We start from the raw sequence: 24,306 nt of genomic DNA on the forward strand, positions 1-24,306 counted from the left end.
TAGAAATCCTTTGGAAGTAGATGGAGGATTTATGAATGGGATGAATATAAATCTGAAAAGCTGGCCAGAAATCAGGAAGGGGGTGGGAGACCATTATTGAGAATTATCATCAAATGCCTTAACACTGGGACTCTTAATATCTAATGGCTGAGTTTTATAAGAGTCATGTATGTTAAGGAAAGTATGGTACTAAGCATAAAACATTCATCAGTGAACATGAAACGAGGTCCAGTCATCCCTAGAATTTTTTTTCCAGTAGAAGTTGTACCAGAACTAATGCAAATACATGACTAGATTCACCATTAACTGCTAATTGCTACACTTAGTAAGTGTCAACAGTCAAGTACCGTGACCTAATTTCCCCAGCAGATCATGATTTCTCTCAGCTCTGTGGGATGGTACCACAGCTCATTTCTAACTTCATTGCATATGTGAGAAACTGAGGGTCGGGGCTCTAACCAACTTTCTAACATTTACCCAGCTATTGATATTTGCTTATAGTAAATATCTTATAACCTATGAATATATTCACTATGAGAATAAATTATATTACGACTTGCCAAAATTCACCCAGCTATTGAGGTTGTCTTATAACTTATGTCTTCACTACCAGAACAAACTATGCTACTTTAAAAGCCAGCCAATCTGTGAAACAAAAACAATCAAAAAACAAAAACTGTTACAGAGAACATTGAAGGAGAACCTATGTAAGCATACACTGTTACAGAAGTCACAGTCTTAAATATCCTATCAAAGTCAAGCAAAATCTGAGACCCATATTGGAGAATCGGGTATTATTCTTTAAGAAAAGCAGGGACTCAACGACCCTTGCATGGCTAGAGAGGATTTCTGCATGCACAGAAGCACAGCACTTGGCTGAATTCTCAAGGGGCTGGGAGCCTGAGAGAGAACCACCAAAAAGCAGCAGCAGTCATTCAAAAGCGCTCACGCATGGCTCGGGTTTCAGTGGTGGTGGTCCAGTTCCCAGAAGAGGTGGGGCCATTCTGCTTCAGAGACTGACTGAGTCTCCAAAGTTGTCAGGGACAGACCAGTATCCAGAAGGACCCCCATATCCCTGGTTTGATCTCTAACCTTTGTGTAGGCGCAGAAAATTTTCTAGCCCTGAAGTTCCCTTATCTGCACTCCCGTGCCCAGCTCACCAAGAACTCCTGGCGCGATGAGAGTGAAGAAAACCCAGAGCGAACCCAAGGCTCCCATGCCACCGCAGCGGCCCATCAGAAGGTTGCTTTCTGAGTGTTCTGAGTCTCCAGCAAGGATAGGGGGATTTGGCTAGGTGCCGGCTGCGTCTGGCTGTAAGCTGTGGGGAAGGACCCTTAAATAGCATCTGCTCTGTGCTGGGTGCTGAAGACTTGTGGAGCACATCTGCAGGTGGCCAGGGGCGGAAGAGGCAGGGAGGGCGGCCCCGGACAAATCTGCTTTTGGCTTAAACTGAGTCCTGCTCAGCGCCTGGCTTGCCTACTTTTTGTTGACTGTGCAACCACGTACATTAACCTTTTCTCTGCCTACATCTGAAACATTTCACAAAATAATACTCATTTCTACTAATCTACAATATTCGTATGCTGTGTCAATTTACAGTATTGTATTCATTAAACCTGTTTTGCATTTTGTTCCAGTAAATTCATTTCCAAACTCAATTAATATAGTCAACTCTCAGCTTGAGAAAACAACCTAAAGTGGCTTACTTAAAGTGGAAATTCAGGAATTACACTGCCTGGTATTGCAGTCTTTTTATTCTAGTGTAAGTAGTGAAATTTTTAATTTCTGTATATCTATAAATGGGCTTCCTAAAGGATAATATTTTAGAAATTTTGTCTCTCTGTCGGTAAAAAGTATATAAAAGTATATATCTTTGACTATGTAATTTTCTTATGTAATTGCTACATTTGATATTTTAAAAAAATTATAGGCACTTATCTCCATTTTAATGTGTATTTCTTAAAAAATAAGGGCATGTTTCCACAATTATAATACAACCATTTTTGGTATATTTCTATTTTATAAATTTTACTGTATTCAAATTCTGATGATTACATCAATAGTCTGTATGTAATGGCAAAATAAGAACAACAAAACTATCCACCTTCAGGATCATATATTTGATTCTTGGGTCTCATTTTCGTTAATTTGAAAAAAATCTCCCAGAGTATTTTTTTTTTGTGTGTGTGTGTGTGTGTGGTGTTATATGTGATTGTACGTGTTCACGTGTTTGCACATGTAAAGATGTATGTGAGACTAGAGGTTAATGTCAATGTTTTTCTTATCTGCTTTCCACTCTCTTATTTGTGGCAAGGTCTCTCTCTGAACCCTAAACTGGCAGATTATGCTAGGCTGGCTGCTTAGCAGGTTCCATTTGTCTGTTTCTGCCTCCCTTGTGCTAGGATTACAGGTATACCGGGTGTAGCTTTTTACCTGGATTCTGGAAATTTGAACTCAAACCCTAGTGCTGGTATGACAAGCATTTTACTGACTGAGCCCTCCCCAATTCCTGGATCTGGAACTTTGTTGTTCTTTCATTGTTTTTCTTTGATATCTTTGTAGTAATTATTTTTCTAGAATGGCAATCAAAGTATTTGTCTATTATACAGTATGATAACAAATTACCCTATGATTAGTAGTGGCTTAAAGTGAGACTTAATAGTACCTTTTAGTTTCTGAGTCATAATTTGGAGGAATTTAGCTGGACTGGACATCTTCTCCAATACTGTGGTCAAAATGATAGCCGGAACTGCAGCTATCTGGTTGAACGGGACAGGAAAAGCACACAGAAGATGCACAGTCAGTGGCTGTTGCCTGGATTCCTCATTTCTTCATCATGTGTATGTGGAAAATGGACTGTTGGGTTATAGGGGTTGAAACTTCTCCCATTATGAGAGATAGCTAACTTATTTCAGACCGAGAAGGACAAAAGCCAGAATATCTTTCATGATTCTCAGAAGTCATAACATTTTCAGAATAAAGATCAGTCTTTTCAGTGCCAGACACTATGCTTGGATGGGGATACTGGGAGTCAAAAATGAAGAGGGACTATCCTGGAGACTGGTTGCCAACATCACTCAGTTTGGTTTTATCTAATATTTTTTCACAATTAGATGGAAATTTTGCATTTTTTGGCAGAGATATAAGAGGATGGCTGCTCTTGCTTGTCTCTGTATGTACATGTTACCTGATGGTCCTTTTATTGGTAGTGGTCACTTTTATCATAGAAACAGGTTTTTGCAGTTAAGTAAGTATTATCCCCTTATTATTGACAGTGTTTTGGGGGAGGAATCTTTCAAAACTATATAAATACTTCATTTAAAAATCAAAATTTTACCTGCTAATTTTTGCTCATTAATGATTTTTTAATCTTACTCAATTACTACTTTATGACTCCTTCATGATAGTCATTACATTTATATTCATTAATTGATATTCCACTGAAAAAACTTTCTCATCTATTCATTTATTCATTAATTTTTCTATATAAAATCACCATGGAACCAGTGTCTATATCAATATGAAATTACTTATTTGGTGAGCCATCATCTTTTATTGAAGTTATTTAATTCATAAATTGTACCTGACTTGCCCTGTAAGAGATCTCAAAATAGTCCCTGTTTCTCTTTTGTCCAATTCTTATAAATTTTTGAGTACTTCAGTTTGTGATTTTCTAGATCCACCACTGGAATTTCATTCTCTAAGAAATATTGGCTTTTATTTTTTTTAAAACCAGTGTACACGTTTTCATTTTGCTTTTATTGTCATGGTTAGACTCTAAACTCTGAACACTGCATTCATTGTTAGTGTAGTACCACTGCTTCTTTACCTCTCTGCAGACAAAATGAGAGAAAGTGGGCATGAAGCTGGAGTCTAGTCCTATGTGTCTGTAAACTTTTTCCTTCTTTACATCTGCCATTGATCTCTATTACGTCTTCTAATTTCAGTCTCTGACTATAGATTTCCCCATCTTTCCTTCTATCTTATTTGTAACTCTGTCCTCCAAAGGCAAATCACTTAGTTCCACAACATACTTATTTATTTGTTCTACAGAAAAATAGGTTTAAGAGCTGCTAAATTTATCATGGAAAAATGAAACTTGGATAATTTTAAAGTTTTATTTTGTTTGAGCCCTGAAATCATAGAAACCACTAATCTCCAACTCACAGTATTCTCTTCCATTCCGAAACATAGAGGAACTCTAAACTGCTTAGACTAAGTAGTCTTCTCCAGTGCGATTATGTTAATCATTTAGATTGGCTTATTTTCCTTTGTATTACATTTTCGTTTGTATCTCATCATTTTTACTTAGAAAACACATAGTTTTAAATATCAAAACTGTTCGAAATGTATGATCAGAGAAATACCTATTCTTTTTATTGTATTTTCACCTACTGGCCATAGGTAATATAGTTCAGTATTTTCTTGTTTATCTATTTTATTCTTTCCCCAGTGAGCAAACACATAATTGTGTTCTTATTTCTCTTTCACATATAAAAGAAAGTATGCTATTGCTTAGGGTTATAAACCTAACCTTCCTTTATTTTTTTTCACTTAACAAATACATTAGACTTCATTCCTTATACAGTAAGAGATATTCCTTACTCTCTTTATTGCTGCATGGTACTTCACTGAATGGATGTACTATGACTTATTCAACCATTTTTATATGAATACATTAGACTATTCAATAAAAATTATCAATATTGACAGTTTCCATTCTGCACAGAGTAACAGATTAGATTAGAAAACAAGATTCATCTTTTTATTTTTATGTTTCTGTTGTAGAATGTATACCTTCAATTAAAAACTCTACGAATGAAATTGCTTGGTCAAATGGAAAACATGCATATAGTTTTATTAGCTAATGACAAATTTTCTTTTAAAAAATTGTTTCAACTACAGGGAATTGAAAGCATGGGGTGGGAGTAGGGGAAAGGGTAGGAAGGTAGAAGGGAGGGAGGAAAGGGAGTGGGAAAAATATATAGCTCAATAAAAAAAGTTTTAAAAATTTGTGTCAATATTGTTCTATTGTAGAACTCTGACCTTTAGACATGACATGACTGCTGCTTTTAAAAAAATCACAACAACCTTGGATTGCCCACAGGGCAGGGAACCCTGAATGCTCTTTGGACTGGAGAGGGAGGGGGAGGGGAGTGGGGCATGGGGAGTGGGGGGAGGAGGAGGGAAAAGGGAGGAGGGGAGGAGGCGGAAATTTTTAATTAAAAAAATTAATAAAAAAATAAACTAAAAAAATCACAACATCTGTAATTATAAATAGGAATCTCATAAACATGCAAAGTCCCACTCCTCTGTGAGAATATGCAAGTGGTAAACATTTGCTAATGAGGAAGAGTTTTTTTATTCAATTGTGTCTCCACTGCAAGTTACCTGTGCTTCTGTCAGGAACAACATTTAAACTCATTTGTTCACCAAGTTAGACTTATTTGGAATCTTTCATGGATCATAGCATTGATACCCTATACAGGATGAAAAGTATTTGTTCACGTCTTCCTAAGAAAAGTCAATACAATAGGTAGCAAAAAAATTGGTTTTGTAAGCTGCTAAAGCACTCAGGTGGGGATAAAGAAAGGGAAGATGATGAAGTCTATCTTGGTCTTTGCAAAACAAAAGTGAAAGAATATGTCAAGAAAGAGTCTCTAGCCTTTAATCCCAGCACCTGGGAGACAGAGACAGGCAGATCTCTGTGAGTTCGAGACCAGCCTGGTCTACAAGAGCTAGTTCCAGGACAGGAACCAAAACCACAGAGAAACCCTGTCTCGAAAAAAACCAAAAAAAAAGCCGGGCGGTGGTGGCGTACGCCTTTAATCCCAGCACTTGGGAGGCAGAGGCAGGCGGATCTCTGTGAGTTCGAGACCAGCCTGGTCTACAAGAGCTAGTTCCAGGACAGGCTCCAAAACCACAGAGAAACCCTGTCTCGATAAACCAAAAAAAAAAAAAAAAAAAAAAAGAAGAAGAAGAAAGAGTCTCTAGGGGAACGAAATTTTACAGGAAGCTGAATCTAATGCTCATGAACCTTCAGAAGGCTTTAAAGTTTGAATAACAGTTCAATAAAGGTGTAGAAAAGGTGTGAGTGTTTCATATATGCCCTCTGTGAAGATGAGGATGAGAGCCTTCCCAGCCATTCCGCTAAAGGAGTAGCCAAGTTTCTCACAACTGAAGGCTGGACAAGGCACCTTGAGGTCCTCTGTGAAAGTGTAAAATACTTCTACATTAGCAAATGTGGAAACTGAGTGTACGTTGATTATGACAACTCCTAAAGCGCTTGAACACTGAGCAGTAGTGGATGGGCACAGTGATAGAACAATCAAAATAAAAAGGGCATTGCTTGCCCCAGGGGAGGTGATTATCTCCCTTAGAGTATACTGTGAACATCTTTCTCCTGCCAGAAAATATACTGGAGATGGATATACTGACAGGACACCTTCTATATATGATGGTTGGAGAGTTTCTCCTGGGGATAAGAATTTTAAATTAGTCATGTGTGGTTGGGTGAATTAAGTATCTGAAGGGAGGTAAATAACAATACAGGTGTTATGAGAAATATGAAGTTACAGATATCATCAAACAATTAGAAAAGGTAGAGATTATTAGTCCTGCTTGAACCCTTTCATATACCTTATGGGGCCAGTAAATAAAGTAGGTGACTCATGAAAAATGGCCATGAATTATAGACAGCTAAATGAAGTTGTGCCTCTCATCCATTCTAGTACTCAACATTGCTCTTTTGACAAAAACAAATGCAGGTAATGGGACACTTCCGTGTTGCATTGGACAATGTTAGCAATTTTTTTTTTTTTGTATTCCTTTCACATCTTCAAGCTTGGAATAGACAGCAGCTCACTTTCCTCAAGTTCATCTTCAGGATCCTACTGTTTGTCATGGGCATTGTTTTGTTATCCTGCAAGTCCTGTAAACGGCTTTATTATATAGCTTATACAAGTTTATATAATGGCATCCTTTCAGGGTCTTCAAGATTTGGAAAAGTACCTTGAAGATACACAAATGTACCTACAGAAGTGAGGATAGGAAGTCAGTCTATACAAGGTGTGAGGGTCAGGCACAATTGTGAAATTTTTTGGAGTATGATGGCCAGGTAAGTTGGGTCTAACACCTGACAAGTTTGTTGAAACAAATTTACATCAGCCTGTGCAGTGGCTGTGAATGCAAAACAGCTGCAGGTATTTTGGGGGATTTCTAGAGGAACTGCTTCATTGTCACAGCCATTTTGTTTTAAATCCCCATCCTTTATATGATTTGATGAGGAGTCCCATGTGGGATACAGACAGTATATATCAAGAGGCTTTGGAGAAAGCTAGAATCCTTGGAGAACAGGCTAATTTGTATGCCTCAATACTTTTGATGATAAATTTATGATGCAAGTTAACAGAAACTCAAAGAATTACATCTAGAACATAGATAGAAAAACTAACTAAACAACTTCTATAGAATGCTGATCCTAGTCATGGAAAGAGATAGACACTCAGATATCACAATAGGACAACAATTATTAGCACTATACAAGGCATTTCAATAGACAGAATCCATTGTAGATTCAATTTCAGTAATGGTTAAAACAGCATATCCAATTTTGGGTCAGACTTAATTCTGTGAGAGCATAGAATCAAACTCTGCAAAAATGGCATGCATATCTATAGCAATGTGGTTTGGTGTCCGTGAGTGCTACAACCAATGCCATACAGGCTGTGCTGTGATCAGTGTCCTTTCAAGTTGCTGAGCCCCCTAGAATTAATGAAACCAAAACCCAAGCCACACAAAGTACTGTATGTAATTCTGTTATTGCCTGGTGCACTGATGGTACCATGAAGGGCACCAGACAAGAAGGAATGGCGACACCAATACAAATGAATCCAGATATTGTATAGTTTACCTTCTAGCTGTTCTAAATGACATACTGATTTAATACCCTTTGCTGTTTGCTGTTTTCCTTCTTCCCTAATAGAGGTAGGCAGATAGACAAGGAGTTTTGGAGAACACTTGGAATAAACATACATGAATCTGGGAAAAGGGAGCTCTTCTCAGGCCCAGAGTTTGCTTTCAGCCAAGCACACACAACACATGATAATTTATAAATATACTTTATACCATATTCTTCACAGTATAGCTCCCTTTAAATTTCCCATGCTCCTGTTACTTGCTGCAAGTGGGCCCAATTAAGCACATTGTTCATGAAGCTACACTTGATGGACTCATTTCTTTGGTCTGCTTTTACCCCACCTGGGTGCTCTAGGAAAAAACAATCATGCAACACATTCCTATGAAGAATAAATAAGAGCACCTGTGTCCACTGAGTCTTGTGTTATTTTCTTATAAAATAGTATTTTACTAATACATTGAGATTTTCATACAATATAGCTTGATCATATTTATCCCTTCCTCCAGCTCATCCAGATTCATCCTCACATCCTACCAACCAACTTCATGTTCCATAAAGAAGCCCAGTTTTTACAAGCCAAATACTCTTGGATGGCTACCCACTCCCTGGAATGTGGTCAAACCCTTAAAGAAAACCGATGCTCCTTCTTTCAAGGGCTTGAATTGCCGATGTATCTTCAAGAATACAGATATGGGGTGGGCATACTGCTTGGCCAACAGCCCACAGATTGCTTTAAGATAAATAAACCAGTTTCTTCAATACTTAGTTTTTCCTAGTCAAATATTTTGAAAGTCACTTGGGAGTTCCTATCATCACATGAATATGGGATATCTACAATGTTTAACTCTCTAAGCCCATGACTTGCAATGTGGGTATGCTGCATACAACATAGAAGTTATATGTACACAAGTAAAATAAACTTATAAATACTTCTTGTAAAAGCATTTTTGTCTTTTGCTTAAAGAGCGAAGAGGAACTGCTTATTTTAGGGGATTTCCATGCTGTCATGTGAGGTACAGAATGTTGATCCCTTAAGAGTGAAAGAAGTTCATTCATATCATTAAAAAAAAGGTTCTTTCCTTTTTGGAAATTAGAATTAATGTGGTATTAAATGAGAAGAATCAGAGTCTAGAGCATGGTTATGATTTTTTTTCCCCTCTCCCAACCCATCTGTTAGTGAATGGGAATTTAAATAAATACCTTCTAAAAGTACCACAGGATAATTAAATTTCTTCAATTTTGATTTTTATTTATGTGTATGCATGTAAATTTATGCCGTGTGTGTGTGGTTTTGTGTGCATGTGTGTGTGCATGCACCCATGTGTCCACAAATGCAAGAAAGGGGAACTAGATTCTAGAACTTTAGTTAAAGGAAGTTGTAAGTCAGGCAATGTGGAAAGCAAACTTGGGCACTCTGGGAAAGCAGCAAGTGCTCTTGGCCATGAAACCATCTCTCCAGCCCTACCTCAGAATACTTCTATCTGAACTGAATATGAAAATGCTTGAACATATATTGCAGCCTTAAAACAAGATGCTGCTGCTGGTGGTGATAATGGGATGTGGTGATCTGGAGAATATTGGGCAAGGACATTTTATGGGCTTTCTGGTACTTAGCACTGCAGGCATTTCCTAATCATTTCTGGTTTTATTCCTATGAGGTCAAGACAAAGGATATTTTTCTGTCATTTGGAGCCACTTTCCTGCAAAACTCATGGATTTTTATAACCTGTTTGATCATATTTAATCTGTTTCAAATGTTTTATTTTTGGAGTGCTAAAGCAAAGTATCGGCCATTCATAGTTTCTAGATATGCAGAACACCCAAGCAAACCACTCTTGGGTCCTCAGGAATGGTGATTGGTACCATCATGACATCCTATGTCTGCCTCCTGACCATGATCCAGAAGAACAGTGAAAGCCAGGAAGTAACGCCAGAGGATGTCCCTATGCTCTAGACATCAACACTCATTCTTAGTTGTCTTTGTTTCTCCTACTTAATATTTATCCAATTTTTTGTCTAAACAGTGATCATTGACCTCTAGAAGACACGGGTTAGTCTCATCATTTTCTTCACACATATAAAAATCCTTCATTTTTCTTCTCAACCTAGAACTCTCTTTAAATAGAACTTCAATAATCTAAATTATGAGTGACAGTCAAATTCCAAACAATTTTTTAGAACTCTCTAATTCAAATCAGAAATCAAAATGTAATCAGGGATCATTTTTTATAAAAAGTTTTCACTGAATTTAAATATTAAATAGGCACATTATACTTATTATTGATAGATAATTGAAATATCCATCTGTCTTTTTTAGGGTTTCTATTGCTGTAACAAAACACCATGACCACAAAGGAAGTTGGGGAGAAAAGGGCTTATTCAGTTTACACTTCCACATTGCTGTTCACTCCAAAGGAAGTCAGGATAGGGACTCAAGCAGGGCAGAAAACTGAAGGCAGGAGCTGATGCAGAGGCCATGAAAGATGCTGTTTACTGGCTTGCTCCCCTCGTCTGCTCAGCCTGCTTAAGAACCCAGGACCACCAGGGTTAACCCCAGGGATAACCCCACCCATAATGGACAGGGCTCTTCCTCATCAATCACTAATTAAGAAAATGACTTAGATCTGACTCTAATGGAGGAATTTTCTCAATTGAAGTTTTCTCCTTACAGATAATTTTAGTTTGTGTCCAGTAGACATAAGTCTAACCATCTATCTGTCTATCTATCTATCTATCTATCTATCTATCTATCTATCTATCTGTCATCTTTCTATCTACCTACCTATCATCTATCTGTCACTTATCTATCTAGTATTACAAAAACAAATGAAGTGGAAATTTTAAAAGGCACTTTGCTTCGAATTTAAAACAAAAATGTTTTTGCAAGTTGGAGTTCAGTTTGTTTACCATCTTATGAAAAATTAGAGAAGGGTTGGAAAGATGGCTAAGTAGGTAAGAGTACTTGCTACTTCTGCAGAGGAACTGGGTTTGGTTCCTAGCACCCATATGGTGACTCACCTTGTTGATACCTCCAGTTCCACAGAATCCGATATTCTCTTCTGGCCTCCATGGGTACCAGGCAGGCACATGATTGTACATACATATATGCAAATACTCATACACATAAAACAAAAATAAATAAATCCTTAAAATAAAAATAAAAAGAGAAGCTAGATTGCTTCTTAATATTAGATATGAAACAAATGAAATAGTTTTGAACTTGATATTGAAAAGCTGTTAAAGACTGTAGGTAGTGTTTTCTTTACTGCCAAGCCTACTACCCCTTTCAGTGACCTCTATAAATTTGATTTGCTCTTATTTTAAAAGTTATAAACTATTAACTGGTTAAAACCAACATAATTAGCAGTTAAAATCAAACTTTTCCATTATAGGAATAATAACATCTATTAAAATTGTTACTCATTAAAGGAATTTTTTTTTTTTTTTTTTTTTTTGGTTTTTCCAGACAGGGTTTCTCTGTGGCTTTGGAGCCTGTCCTGGAACTAGCTCTTGTAGACCAGGCTGGTCTCGAACTCACAGAGATCCGCCTGCCTCTGCCTCCCAAGTGCTGGGATTAAAGGCGTGCGCCACCACCGCCCGGCTCATTAAAGGAATTTTAATATACCTGTAAGAACACCAAGTCAGAATGTTTATTTGAGTTTATAAAAATTAAAGATCAGGGGCTGGAGAGATGGCTCAGTGGTTAAGAGCATTGCCTGCTCTTCCAAAGGTCCTGAGTTCAATTCCCGGCAACCACATGGTGGCTCACAACCATCCGTAATGAGGTCTGGTGCCCTCTTCTGGCCTGCAGACATACACACAGTCAGAATATTGTATACATAATAAATAAATAAATATTTTAAAAAAAAATTAAAGATCAAAATAATTACTTTTCTGTAAATACAAAAGCAGTAAGACACAGCAACAATAAACTGTTTTATGAAATTCCATATAATATATATATATATTGCTTTTTTAAATTAATTATAAAAACCTATCTTTTCTCATTTTACATACCAAATCCATTTCCCACTCCCTCTCTTTCTCCTGCTCTTTCTACCTTCTCCCCTCCCCCTCCCATCCCAACCCCCATCTACTCTTCAGAGCTGGAAAGTCTTTCCATGGGGAATGAACAAAATCTAGCACATTGCTTTGAGGCAGGACCAAGGCCCTTGACGCTATATCTAGGCTGAGCAAAGTATCCCTCCAAAGAGATACCTTGGGTTCCAAAAAGCCAGAACAAGCAGTAGGGATAAATGCTGGTCTCACTGCCAGTGGCCTCGCAGTCTGTCCCAGGGATACAACTGTCTCCCACATTCAGAGGGCCTAGTTTGGTCCTATGATGGTTCCCTTGCTGTCAAGCTGGAGTTGGAAGGCTTCTGTTAGCTCAGGAAAGCTGTTTCAGTAGGTATCCCCATCATGGTCTTGACCTCTTTGCTTGTATTGTCATTTCTCCCTCTCTTTGACTGAGCTTTGGGAGCTCAGTCCAATGCTCCACTGTGGATCTCTGCATCTGCTTCCATCAGTTGCTGGATGTAGGTTCTATGGTGACATTTAAGATAGTCACCTATCTAACTACAGGGCAAGGTCAGTTCAGACACCCCCTCCACTATTGCTTAGGGTCTTAGCTGCGGTCATCCTTGTGGAATCCTGGGAATTTCTCTAGTGCCAGGTTTCTTGCTAGCCCCATAATGGCTCCCTCAATCAAGATATCTTTCCTTGTTTTTTGTCTCTGTCCTTCCTCTATCTCGACCATCCTGTTCCCTCTAATTCTCCCCCATTTTTCACCTCCTCCTCCCCTTCTTCTTCCCTTCTCACCTCCACCCCCATGCTCCCAATTTTCTCAGGAGGTCTCCATTTCCCTTTCCCCTGGGGATCTACATATGTTTCTCTCCTTGTTACTTAGGTTCTCTGGGTTGTGGACTACAGGCTCCTTATCCTTTACTTTATAGCTAGTATTCACCTATGAGTGGGTACATATCATGCTCATCTTTTGCAACAATAAACTTAATAAAATATTTTATAAATAATTTCAAGGCCAACTTAAAATTTTCCTAAATTTTTGAGCAATACAATACTTTTTGAGATTATAATATTTTTGTATATATTTGTGACATGTGTGTGTGTATGTATGGTATAAATAGATTAATAATATCTAAATTTTACAAAAACAGGTATAGATAAAAACATCAAAGTTCCTTAAGGATATATACAACAACACAAAGAGGCCAACCTAGTCTACAAAATGAATTCTAGGACATGCCCCAAAGCCACACAGAGAAACTCTGTCTAGATCCCCTCCCCCCAAAATGTATAAGGTGCAAAATGTGTAATTGCTCATAGTGATTAGAAATGCAGTTTTCCCTAAATATCATTTCTTGTATTCACCAGTGCCACTCGGACTGGGACCGTGGTTCAGCTGCAGCTAGTGTCTGTTCTGAAGTCTGTGGCCGAGCTTGCCACTAGGGCCAATACAGAGGCCCAGGATCTGTGCTGGAGTCTTCGGCTTGGCTGGAATCTGGGGGCCACACCACAGCAGGGGCCATATAGATATGGGTGGCTTGTGCTATATCACTCGGAGCCATGGTGTCATCTAGGCCCAGGCTGTTGTTGAGGGCCATGTCTGGGTTCTTGAATCTATAGCAGCCGAATGCCATGAGAATGCCCAGGGTCAGTTCAATCACATGAGTCCAGGTTGGTGTCTGAGGGCCAGGATGTATCTAGATCTGAGTGGCCTGCACTGCTACTCAATGTCATGGTGGTATCCAGGCCAGAGCTGCAGTTGAGGGCCATGTCAGCATCTATGGCTCTACTACAGCCAGAGTCTGTGCTGAGCACCTGTTACCCATTGAAGGCTGTATAGACGCTTGAGATCAAGGGCCATGTTGGTGTCTTAGGGCCACACTGCCTTTGGGGCTTTGGTGACATCCAGACCCAGGTGTTGCCAAGGACCACTTTGGGGGTCAACGGTCCTACCACAGTTGGAGTCTGTGCTGAAGTCTGGATCCTGCATTGCTACCAAAGGTCATATTGAGGCCTAGAGTTAGGGCCACAACCTGAGGCCTCGGTGGTGTCTGGCGGCCATACGGTAGCTAGAACCATTCCCACTTGAGGGGCTATTCCTTCCACCCAGAGCCAGAATGTCATCCGGGCCCAAGCTACTGCCAAGGGCCATGTCTTGGTCCATGGTCCAGCTACAGCTGAGGACTGTGTGTATGTCTGTGGCCTGTGTCACCTCAGGAGGTCTTAGAACACATACAAGATGAAATCTGAGGGCCATGCTGAGCCAGTCCTGCCTTTACTGGCCCTGGGAAAGCTGGCCTTGCCTCTTCTTGTACACTACAAGAGATCTGGCCCCTGAATGCAGCAGAAATGGTCCCCACCCCTCATCATAGGGCAGTGTGAATTGACCCCGAGGGCATGCATGTAGAAGAGCTGTCTCCATCCCCTTGCCAGAGGCGGGTGGCCACAGGGGCTGAGACTGAATAGCTTGGCTACCACCCAGGCCCACAGCCCGGCCTTGGGTTGACGGACCCTAGCACCCACCGATCTAGGACCTGCTGGAGCTGGTGAAGGGACTGCTTTTGTGGAATGATACCTGCAAAATCTCCAAGACTTGTGGCGGCCTTAGGATATCCCAGAAGATTTCCAGTGGGAATTCTGGGGTGGTGGTGATGAGAAACCAGAGTTCTTAAACCAGACCAGTGACTCATTTCAATGAATGCTTGTCAGTAAAACTGATGGGACAAAGAGGTATACTATATGGCCCACTGCAGCCCCCAGTGTCATCAGGCTAAAGGAAGAGGTGTTGGAGAGACAGGAAAGGAAAAGCAGAGATTTTTCTGCTGTATTCATTTTGTTTGGGTTTGGATAGTTTTGCTTTTGTGTTTGTTTTGGTTTTGTTTTTTTTTTGTTTTTTTTTCTTTTGTTTGCTTGATTGTTTTGATTTGTTTCCTCTTGTAGGGGGAACAGCAGGGATGAGGGGAGGAAATGGGGCACTGGGTGATGAGCAGAATAGGGGTACATGATGTGAAACTCCCAAAGAGTTAATAAAGAAGTTAAATAAAAAAGTCTTCCCAAAAGACTCTTTATATTATACTCATTCTTGAGTTTTTGAGAGTCAAAAGGACTTTCTGGAGTTAAAATGCTGACAAATCAAGAGAGGTGGTATACCGTCCCATCATTTGCTACCCACTGCTGTTGTGGTTTTAACTGATGTTTCCCATAGGTTCTGGCTCTGACGGGATTTATATTTTGAAAACTCACAGGCAAGAAGGGTAGTAATAGCTTTACATTTGTATTAATTTGTTTTCTTGCCTATTCAATAAATATATTGAACACATGATATGGCTCAGGGATTATTCTCATAGCTGGATGGAATAAGTAAGTCTCCTTTTAGTGGATTATGTGATACTAAACATTAATAGAAGGCTCCAGCCTCTAAAGGATTCCATATATACTCCAGCTTCCTGCAGATTTCAGCATTGTGAAACCCCATTCTTTCTGGAAAGCACCTTTTAGAATGGCAGGGGATGGTGCAAGTCATCTCTGTCATACCCAATCCATTTCAAGAGACATATTTTATCTGGTGGACAGGATGGGAAATTCAGAGAAGCAATGAAAGTTCATACTGCTTTGCTGTTGAGATAGAATAACTCTCTTGATTAATTCCCACTATTTTATCCTAATCTCTCTCTTTCCTAAAGTATTCATTTGCATTATTGCTTTCCTTTATTCTTTTAGGTAATAAATATTTTAAGATGGTAGACATGATCAACATACCATATATTTTATGCATGGACCTGTCACAACAAAACTCATTAACAAATTGACATATTAATGACTGTAACAGTCAAAAATTTGTTTATGTATTAACTCAACTATATCAACAACAATGTCACCTCTAGATATGTATTTAGAAGAAATTCTGGTATGAAATCTATATCTATGTAAATTTTTAAAATTTACATATCAGTGAGAGTGAGCATGCACCTATATAGATAATTCTTTAAAACATACTGGAGCAGATATGGCAAATTATAGGGTACATGGATGACATGATTTGTATACAAATAGGCAAAACAACAATCCTTTTGCATCCATTTTTGGTAAAAATACAAAACATGCAAACAAAGTATTAAATACATTTTAGAGAAAATGCATACATAAAACCAGAGAAATTACATTAAACAAGTCTATCCGTTATTTTGAAAAGAAAATGAAATTTACAACAAATAAAAATGGCAAAATATTATTGAATTTGGGTGTCAATTGCTCTTTATTGTATTTTTTTTTATACTTGCAACACTTTATAATGACAAAGAAAATACATTTCAGACAGGAGTCTTTAGCCTCTTACTCCCCTCCTCAATATTGACTGCTTACCAGTTTCTGAGATTTTTTTACTGTTGCAGTTTGAGTTCGAAATGCTTCCTAAAATGTATGTGTTGAAGACTTAGTTTCTAATACAAAGGTGTTCTTGGAATGGGCTTTGGAGAAAGTGATTAGATCTTGAGAGCTCTGGCATTAATTAATAGGTTACTGATGGGTTCATAATTTAATAAGCTTTCTGAAAATGGTAGAAGTAAGGTCTTTGGGGATGTACTTTGGGGACTAGATATCATGCCCAGCTACCTTACCTTTCTTTCTTTCCATTTATTTGCTACCATGAAGCAAACAGCTTTGCTACTTACCAAGACAATCTGTCTGACCACAAGCCAAAAAACAATTGAGCTAAACAACTATGGACTGAAACTTCTGAAACTGGAAGAAAATAAATCTCTGATTGTTCAAATTTGTTTTTCACTAGAATGTGAAATGTAGGCCAAACTATTTAGTGTCCAGAACATAAATGAAGCACCAAACAAGAATATGGCTTCTGTTGGAAAATGGACATAAAAAGAGGAAAATAAGTCAAACTGTCTTAGGAACTGTTGGTGGAGACTGACTCTGCCTTCTTTCTCTCTCTACCTCTGTTCAGATTTCCCACCTGCCCTTATTCTGCCCTGCCATAGGCTCAAAGCAGCTTCTTTATTAACCAATGGTAATAAAACATATTCACAGCATACAGAGGGGAATCCCATGTGACTGACTTTTTCCTACATGAAAGCGGCTATGGCAGAAGATGCTATAGTCATAGGTTCTCCTGAGCATTTATCTGTACAAATATAATACTGTCAATAGTGTTTTCTAACTTTGGGAGAATACTGGGCTCTAAAGAGTAAGTTAGAACTGCTGGAGTCATGTATCAAGGTGGTGACTGGTAGGAAAGCATGCCAACTTCTCTGTCCCTCTTTTGTGATAAGCAACAGGTAAATTCTTCACTGTCCTTCAGAGTTCCCCAGTTCAGGTTGCATTCAGAGGTTACTAATATGATGACAAGATACATTATAGGTATGGTAGTTAGAATAGGTATGATCCCCATAGAGTCATGTGTTTTAATGCTTGGTCCATAGGGAGTGGCATTATTAGGAAGAGTAGCCTTGTTAGAATAGGTGTTGGAGGAAGTGTGTCATTGTGGGAGTGGGCTTTGAGGTTTCATCATATATACTCAAGCTATGACGAGTACAGTCTCTCCTTCTGCTGCCTGCAGATCAAGGTGTAGACCTCTCAGTTCTTTCTCCAAAACCATGTCTGCCTGCATGCCACAAGACCATGCCATTATGACAATGCACTAAACCTCTGAAACTATATGCCAGCCCCAATTAAATGCTTTTCTTTATAACAGTTGCTGTGGTGTCTCTTCACAGCAATATAAACCCAAACTAAGAAAACAGATTTCTTTCCTTCTCTCATTTCCTTATTTCTCTAATAATATTTACTGGCATTGCCTAACCTTAAGATGACTTCCACTCATATCTGGCTAAAAATAAAATACCATAGAGGTTGTTGATTAAAGAGACATGTAGAAAGGATTAATAAATTTAGAACATCAAATGTCTATGAGTAAGAGAAGCACTTAACAAAAGAGAATGTCTTCAGTTATGTTCAAACTGCAGGTGTGTCAAAGCAGCCCCATAGTTATGCCTCAGTACTTGTTATAGACAATGCCTCCAGAGGATGAAATGAACTAAATATACAATTCTCAGAACAAGTGCAACAGTTACTAAACATAAGAAAAGAACCGGAACATCCTTAATCATCAAGGAAATTCAAATCAAAGGTATACAGTTTCTATCTTATCTCAGTCAGAATGGCTACTTTCAAGAATACAAACAAGCACAAATGCTAGCAAGTATCTAAAGACAAAGGAACTCTTAACATTGCTAATGGGAATATAAGCTGATTTAGACATAGGACTTGGTATTGAGGTTCCTAAAAAAATCTAAAACTAGAACAAACACCTAACCCGGTTATACTACTCATGCACATACTCCTAATGTCAACATATCACAATATTGGTACATCCTGCAGCACAATTCACAAGAGATGGAACCGACATAAAGGCCCAACATAAATGGATAAACAGATAAAGAAAAATGTGGTATACATACAATAGAGTTTTTATCATTACTGTTATTTTTTTATTTCTGCATTCCCTTTATTTCTCCAGTACCTCCACTGTGCCCCACTCTCAATCCACTCTTGAAATTATGACCTCTTTTTCTTTATTGTCATGCACACACACACACACGCACAGCCTCAATATATAAATACAATGTGCTCGTACAATCTTTCCACCTTGTCTTCCATCACCCCCTTGAGCCTTAGGTGTAGGAGTTATATTGTAGATGTATCAATTGTATCAAGCACAATCTCTCATTCTCTACATTTTTACCAGTTGTTTTCTATAATGGTTTCCTTTGTTGCAAAGAAAGGTTTTTTTGATGAGGGATAAGAGCTGCATTTTGACCAACAATTTGAAAGGGTGTTTCTTATGTCTGTTATTGGGAATTTTGTTAGATAGTCTTGGGAGGAGAATTGTCATTCCATGTGGGGTTTAAACTGTATTTTAATGTATATGCATATTATATGTAATTTTAGATAGAAAATATTAATATGATTTCTTATGACTTCTTCAAACATCTTTAGTATTATTTTACCCTACCTCTCCTCCTATATTGCTCTTCTGTACCTATCCTCAATGAAAGCCTTCTCCATTTTACCCATCTCCCTTCAAATAATGTACAATCTGCTATTATTCTCTCTAGATCTCTCCCTAACTATGGTCCTTTTACTATTTTCCTGCTTTCTGCAATACTTTGGGTTATACATTCACATGTGAGCTTTTCATTCATAAGGATTTTTTTTCATTTTCAGGAAAACAGGTGTAACTGGACATCATTTTATTACAGGAAATAAGTCAGAATCAAAAAACAAATATTGCATTTTGAATTTAGATTAAAATGTATACATAGGACTTGAAAGACAGAAAACTATTGGAGGGGAGGAAGTGGGTCAGAATTGGGGAGAAAGGAAACAAGAGAAGGCAATAGGGTGAAAATATTTATCAAAGTACAGTGATATATATATATATATATACATACATATATATATATGAAGCTCATAATGAAACATTATTTTTAATCAAGGGACAATGAAAATTATTGTTCTTAAATAAAAATCAATGACATCTAGTTAAATTTTAGATTTATGGAACTTTTGTAAAGTCTTATTTTGTACCTGATTTTTAAAAAAAATTTCATCAGTGGATCAAAATCCTAATTTTCTTTCTATATGTGTTGTAATAAGTCTTTTGAGGACTTTTCCAAAATTTTTAGCTTTAAATTGTCTTAGTGTTGGTGGTATGGATTCACTTGTCATAGTGGAGGAAAAACCAGTGCTATCTGTCCAGGATCATCTTAACAGCACATAGATTCTACACATCTACATTTCACTCTTTGTAGTGTTGTCATTTTGTGTGCATTGAGTTTCTGGCTCTGTCTTTTTATGATTTGTTTGTAATGTTAATATCACTCAATAAATACTAGTCAAGTCATACCTTCCATATTCCCACCCTAATGACCTTGCTTTAGCATCCAGCTCTTTTCTTTAGTTCTTCAATTACCAGTCATTGATCTACATCAGTGCCATCCTATGTACATGGAGAGCATATCACCACCCTGTTAAAACTTGTCAGTACAAACTGTACTGGTTGTTAGATACATCTTCCTTTACATTACTCACCTCCATCTAAATGAGGAAAGTTGTGTCTAAAGCTGATGCTCTTAGATTTTCTTCTGTGCCTGATATTGTTTGAAACCAAAAAGTCCCCTACAAGTTCAAGCATTGAATCTTGTTCTCTAGCAGTGGGAGGCTGTGGACTTTTAGAAAGAGGTTTAACTGAAGCAAAGGAACTATTTGTGAGGCCTCCATTTCAGGCCTGTTTTCCACTTCTTCATGTACTGTGTCCATTGCCATGAATTAAGATGTTCACCATGCATTCCCTACTAAGATGGGTTGAAACATTTTGAAACTATGAACCACAGTGGATCTTTCCTGACTTGGGTAACTTCTGCTATGCATTTTAGTCCTAGTGACAAGAAGTACTAATATGGTGTCTGAGAACAGAGGTTCAAATTGCAGTGCAAACTCTATTACAATGTTAGTATCTAAAGAGTTTCTGAACTTTTACTGTATCATTTGTAAAAGGAGATTCTGATTCTACAGATCTCAACTATTTATAGACTTGTATTTTGTGAATTTCAAGTCTTCAATACTTTCGAGACTGATATATTGAAAATGAACCAAGAACTTCATCTGAAAAAAAAAATCTGTCCTTCTGTTTTTTCAATTGAGTAATCCTTACTCTAAGGAACAGATTATTCTTCAAGGTCCTCCTGATGCCACATGTGAGAGCGCACACGGGGAAGTAGAACCCAGAGGTTGGTAACAGAGCAAACGATGACAGTTCTTGAGTGCTCCTGGTCTATGTTCATGCTTACTGCTTACTAAAGGACATTTGTGCTTTGTGAAACTTTTAATAATCAGCAACTTTCTTTCTAATGTTTTCAATGAATTCCCATTGGGATCATTGAACAAAAAGCCCTTTTATCCTTTTTGGAAAATCCCTATACAAGACCAAGAAACATTGGTGCTTTCTGCAAGATGGTTAAGGAGTACTATACTCAATCCTGGGATTTCTTTAGCAACTGGCAAATATCCATGGTTTCAGCTAAGTTACTTGAATAATGAAATAATAAGCAAAATAGCATTTGTTTTAACTTGTTTCTTTTTATCTTTTCTTTCTTTTTCCAGACATGGGCTCATATTGTAGGCTAGCCTAGAACTCTATGTAGCTCAGGCTGGCATCAGACTTAGAATATTTTTGCCTCAGACTTCCAAGTGCTGCAATTATAGGCATGTGCTACTCTGTTTAGTTTTTCTTTCATTTTTAACACTTCAAAATTTATTTTCAGATTAATTTTAGGATGTTTTACAAATTATGTAATAAAAATTAAAAGCTATACTAAAACTATAACCTCATTTAATATTTTATTAGTTCATTTGTTCAACAACATGATTTTATACATGTGTGTAAATATATGTGTATGTTTATATGTTATCATATGTATGAGCACATACATCTGTACATGTCTGTGTGTGGAGACCTCACAACAACGTTGGGTGTTGTTTCTTAGGTGCTACCCACCTTGTTTCTGTTTGTTTGTTTTTTTAATCACAAGTTCTCTCATTAGCCTGGCTCTCACTGATTTGGCTAAGCTGACTGGCCCGTAAACCCCAGAGATCTTTCTTTCTCCACCTCCATGGCACTAGAATTGTTAGCACTTTTTCACTTGGGTTCTTAAGATCAAACTGGGGTTATTATGCTTGCGTAACAACACTGCTACCAACTTGGCCATCTCCCAGCCCCTATAACATCATCTTTATAATGGCTTGTGATTATAGATTTGGAGTACAGTTTTGAAAACTATGTGAAGGATTTCCAAACATGGTTGACAACCCAATCAGCTGTGGGTACCTTAGAGATACATATTCCTGTGTGTGCCTGTGCCAAATAAACTTCTGTGCCCCCACACAATAAATTTTTCTGTCTAAGTCTAAGAGATTTCTAATCTGCACCTAATGTGTCCTTGTACCTGAACTTGGTCTGAATAACTCTGAAGCCCCAGGTGAATTTGCATTTCTAATTACCTTCTAAATAATTTATTTATGTAGTCAGATTAGCATCAGTATCTGAAAGACTTCTGGGGATCTTATGCAAGACATTCTACTTTTCCATTCATCCACAAAGAGATTGACTAGTTCTCTCTGGTCTTGACATTCCTTAAGTTATTGGCATAAAGGCAAGATTTTTTTCTACTCTTTTTCCTTTTCTCCATATTAGTTTTCTTTCCTGACCCCTTTAGTGTTAGTTTTTACCCTAATCTCTTCCTCTCCTGCATTACCTTCCTTTCCTTCTATCTATTCCTGTGATGTGGGATTTCCCTCTGTATCCTGTGATTACCATTAATGAATAAAGAAACTACCTTGGCCTATTAATAGGGCAGAACTTTGGTAGGCACGGAGGACTGGCCTGAGCTGGGAGAAAGAAGGGTGGAGTCAGGGAGATGCCATAGATTTTTGGCCAGAGGCAGATGTGCTGAAACTTTGCTGGTAGGCCACGACCTTGTGGTGATATACAGATTAATAGAAATGGGTTAAATTAAGATGTAGGAGTTATCCAATAAGAAGCTAGAGCTAATGGGCCAAACAGTGTTTTAATTAATACAGTTTCTGTGTGGTTATTTTGGTTTTGGGCAGCCAGGATAAACAAGCAGCTCCATCCAACATTACTGCCTTGTTTTACATAACCCTCTACTTTCTAACAGTTTGTATCCTTCTTTTCCATTTTCTAGTAATCCTCTTCCCCCCTCCCTCTTTTTTTCTCTATTTCTTTCCTTCCTTATTGGTTCTGGGGACTAAACTAGGTCCTCTTGTGTACTAAGAACACTCGAGTTAGTAGCCTTACTAAGAAAGGCCATTTGGAAGTACACAGAGTAAGTGGAGATTTTCATCACATGTTTGACACAAGATATACTCTCCCATTCTATAAATCAACACTTTTACTTCTTAAATCAATTATGTATTGATAAAATTATTGTAGGATAAAACGATTTTGTTCTTGCTCCTAAAACGTAGTAGACAAAGCTAATCTAAACATTGTGTAGTGTCCTTAAAAAAAAACTGTAATTCAACACCAGAACAATGTACTTGAGCAGTAGATGTGTCCTAAGGTAACAAGTGTAAATTAGACAATTTTATAATATTACTGACTCATGTAGAGGCAATGTCATTGTGAAGTTTCTTTTCATATACTTCTCTTAGGCCATGCTAGTTGGCATATTGAACTCAGGCCTTTTAACATTTGAAAGCAAAATGTTTAATGAATTATCCATATTTGTAATAATATTTATAATATTTATTCAAGCTAGTTTTGCCCTAAAAGTTTTCCAAGGTCAATGTTACTTTGCAGTGTCACGTTCCAACCTGCTTTGGCCATTTGTTCTTACTTAATATCCATCACAATTTCATATAATTGCCACAAAATTTCTTCCAAGTCTCTGAGAAGACAAAGCTTGTTCTATGTTTGGACTATTAGTTATTAAGAATAATTCTTTGCAAGAAACAAAGTGAATATAAACTAACATATAGTGACACACAACTGTGATCCCAAAACAATGGAAGTTGAGGCAGGAGGGCTGTGAGTTAAATGCCAGCCTATATTGTGTAGTGAAACCTTGTTTCAAATATATATAAAATGAGCAAAACAAATGAAGCCAACAAACAAGAAAGAAACAAATGCAACCAGTTTAATTAGGCACAAACTCATAAATCATACATGTATTTTAAAATAAAATGTTTAATTAAATTATATTTGTAAATGTGTGAACTTTAAAAGGGTTAATTTTACTCTACCAGGAGTTATTAAGTCTTAGTACTATTTTAATTAAGCATTCTCTGGCTGACATGACTTACATAATTAAATTCACTTCCTTCCTTCTCCCAAGGGCTTCATCTTAAACTCTCATAAGAGCTCCCATAGGAAATAGGATACAAGGTCCATTGCACTTGCTTTTCAATTCTTCTTTTTCTGGTGACTTCCCAGGTGAGCAAATGTGACAACAGCAAATTTGAAATTTGGTTTTAAGTTTCTGGTTTTTGGTTGAAAAATCGAGAATGTTGTTACATTAATCACATAATTATAATCACATAATTTTAAATAAGACTAGATCTTCTAAGAAAGGTGAGGGAGGCCTGATCGAAGCCAAGAGGGGGAAGGTGCTCAGAACTAGGGCAAGAATGGGGAAGGACCCAAGAACCAGAGCAAGAAGGGGAAAGCAACTCAAAACCAGGGCAAAAAATGAAAGGAGCTCAAAACCAAGGCAAAAAGACAGAAGGGGCCCAAAGTCAGGGCAAGAAATGGGAGGGGACCCAGAATCAGGCAA

At 37.8% G+C, this 24,306-nt stretch overlaps 1 protein-coding gene across 1 annotated transcript in view; it reads right to left on the reverse strand.

Moving 5' to 3' along the window:
* The window catches only part of Cr2 (complement C3d receptor 2), a 90,321-nt gene extending 89,103 nt beyond the window's left edge, over positions 1-1,218 (reverse strand). The window contains exon 1 of the mRNA XM_057769909.1: positions 1,161-1,218. Coding sequence (XP_057625892.1) covers positions 1,161-1,218 — 58 coding nt within the window. The remainder of the gene's footprint in view (positions 1-1,160) is intronic.
* Positions 1,219-24,306: the final 23,088 nt, after the last annotated feature.

This window comes from Chionomys nivalis, chromosome 5 (genome assembly GCF_950005125.1).
Source record: "Chionomys nivalis chromosome 5, mChiNiv1.1, whole genome shotgun sequence".
Classification (NCBI taxonomy): Eukaryota; Metazoa; Chordata; class Mammalia; order Rodentia; family Cricetidae; genus Chionomys; species Chionomys nivalis.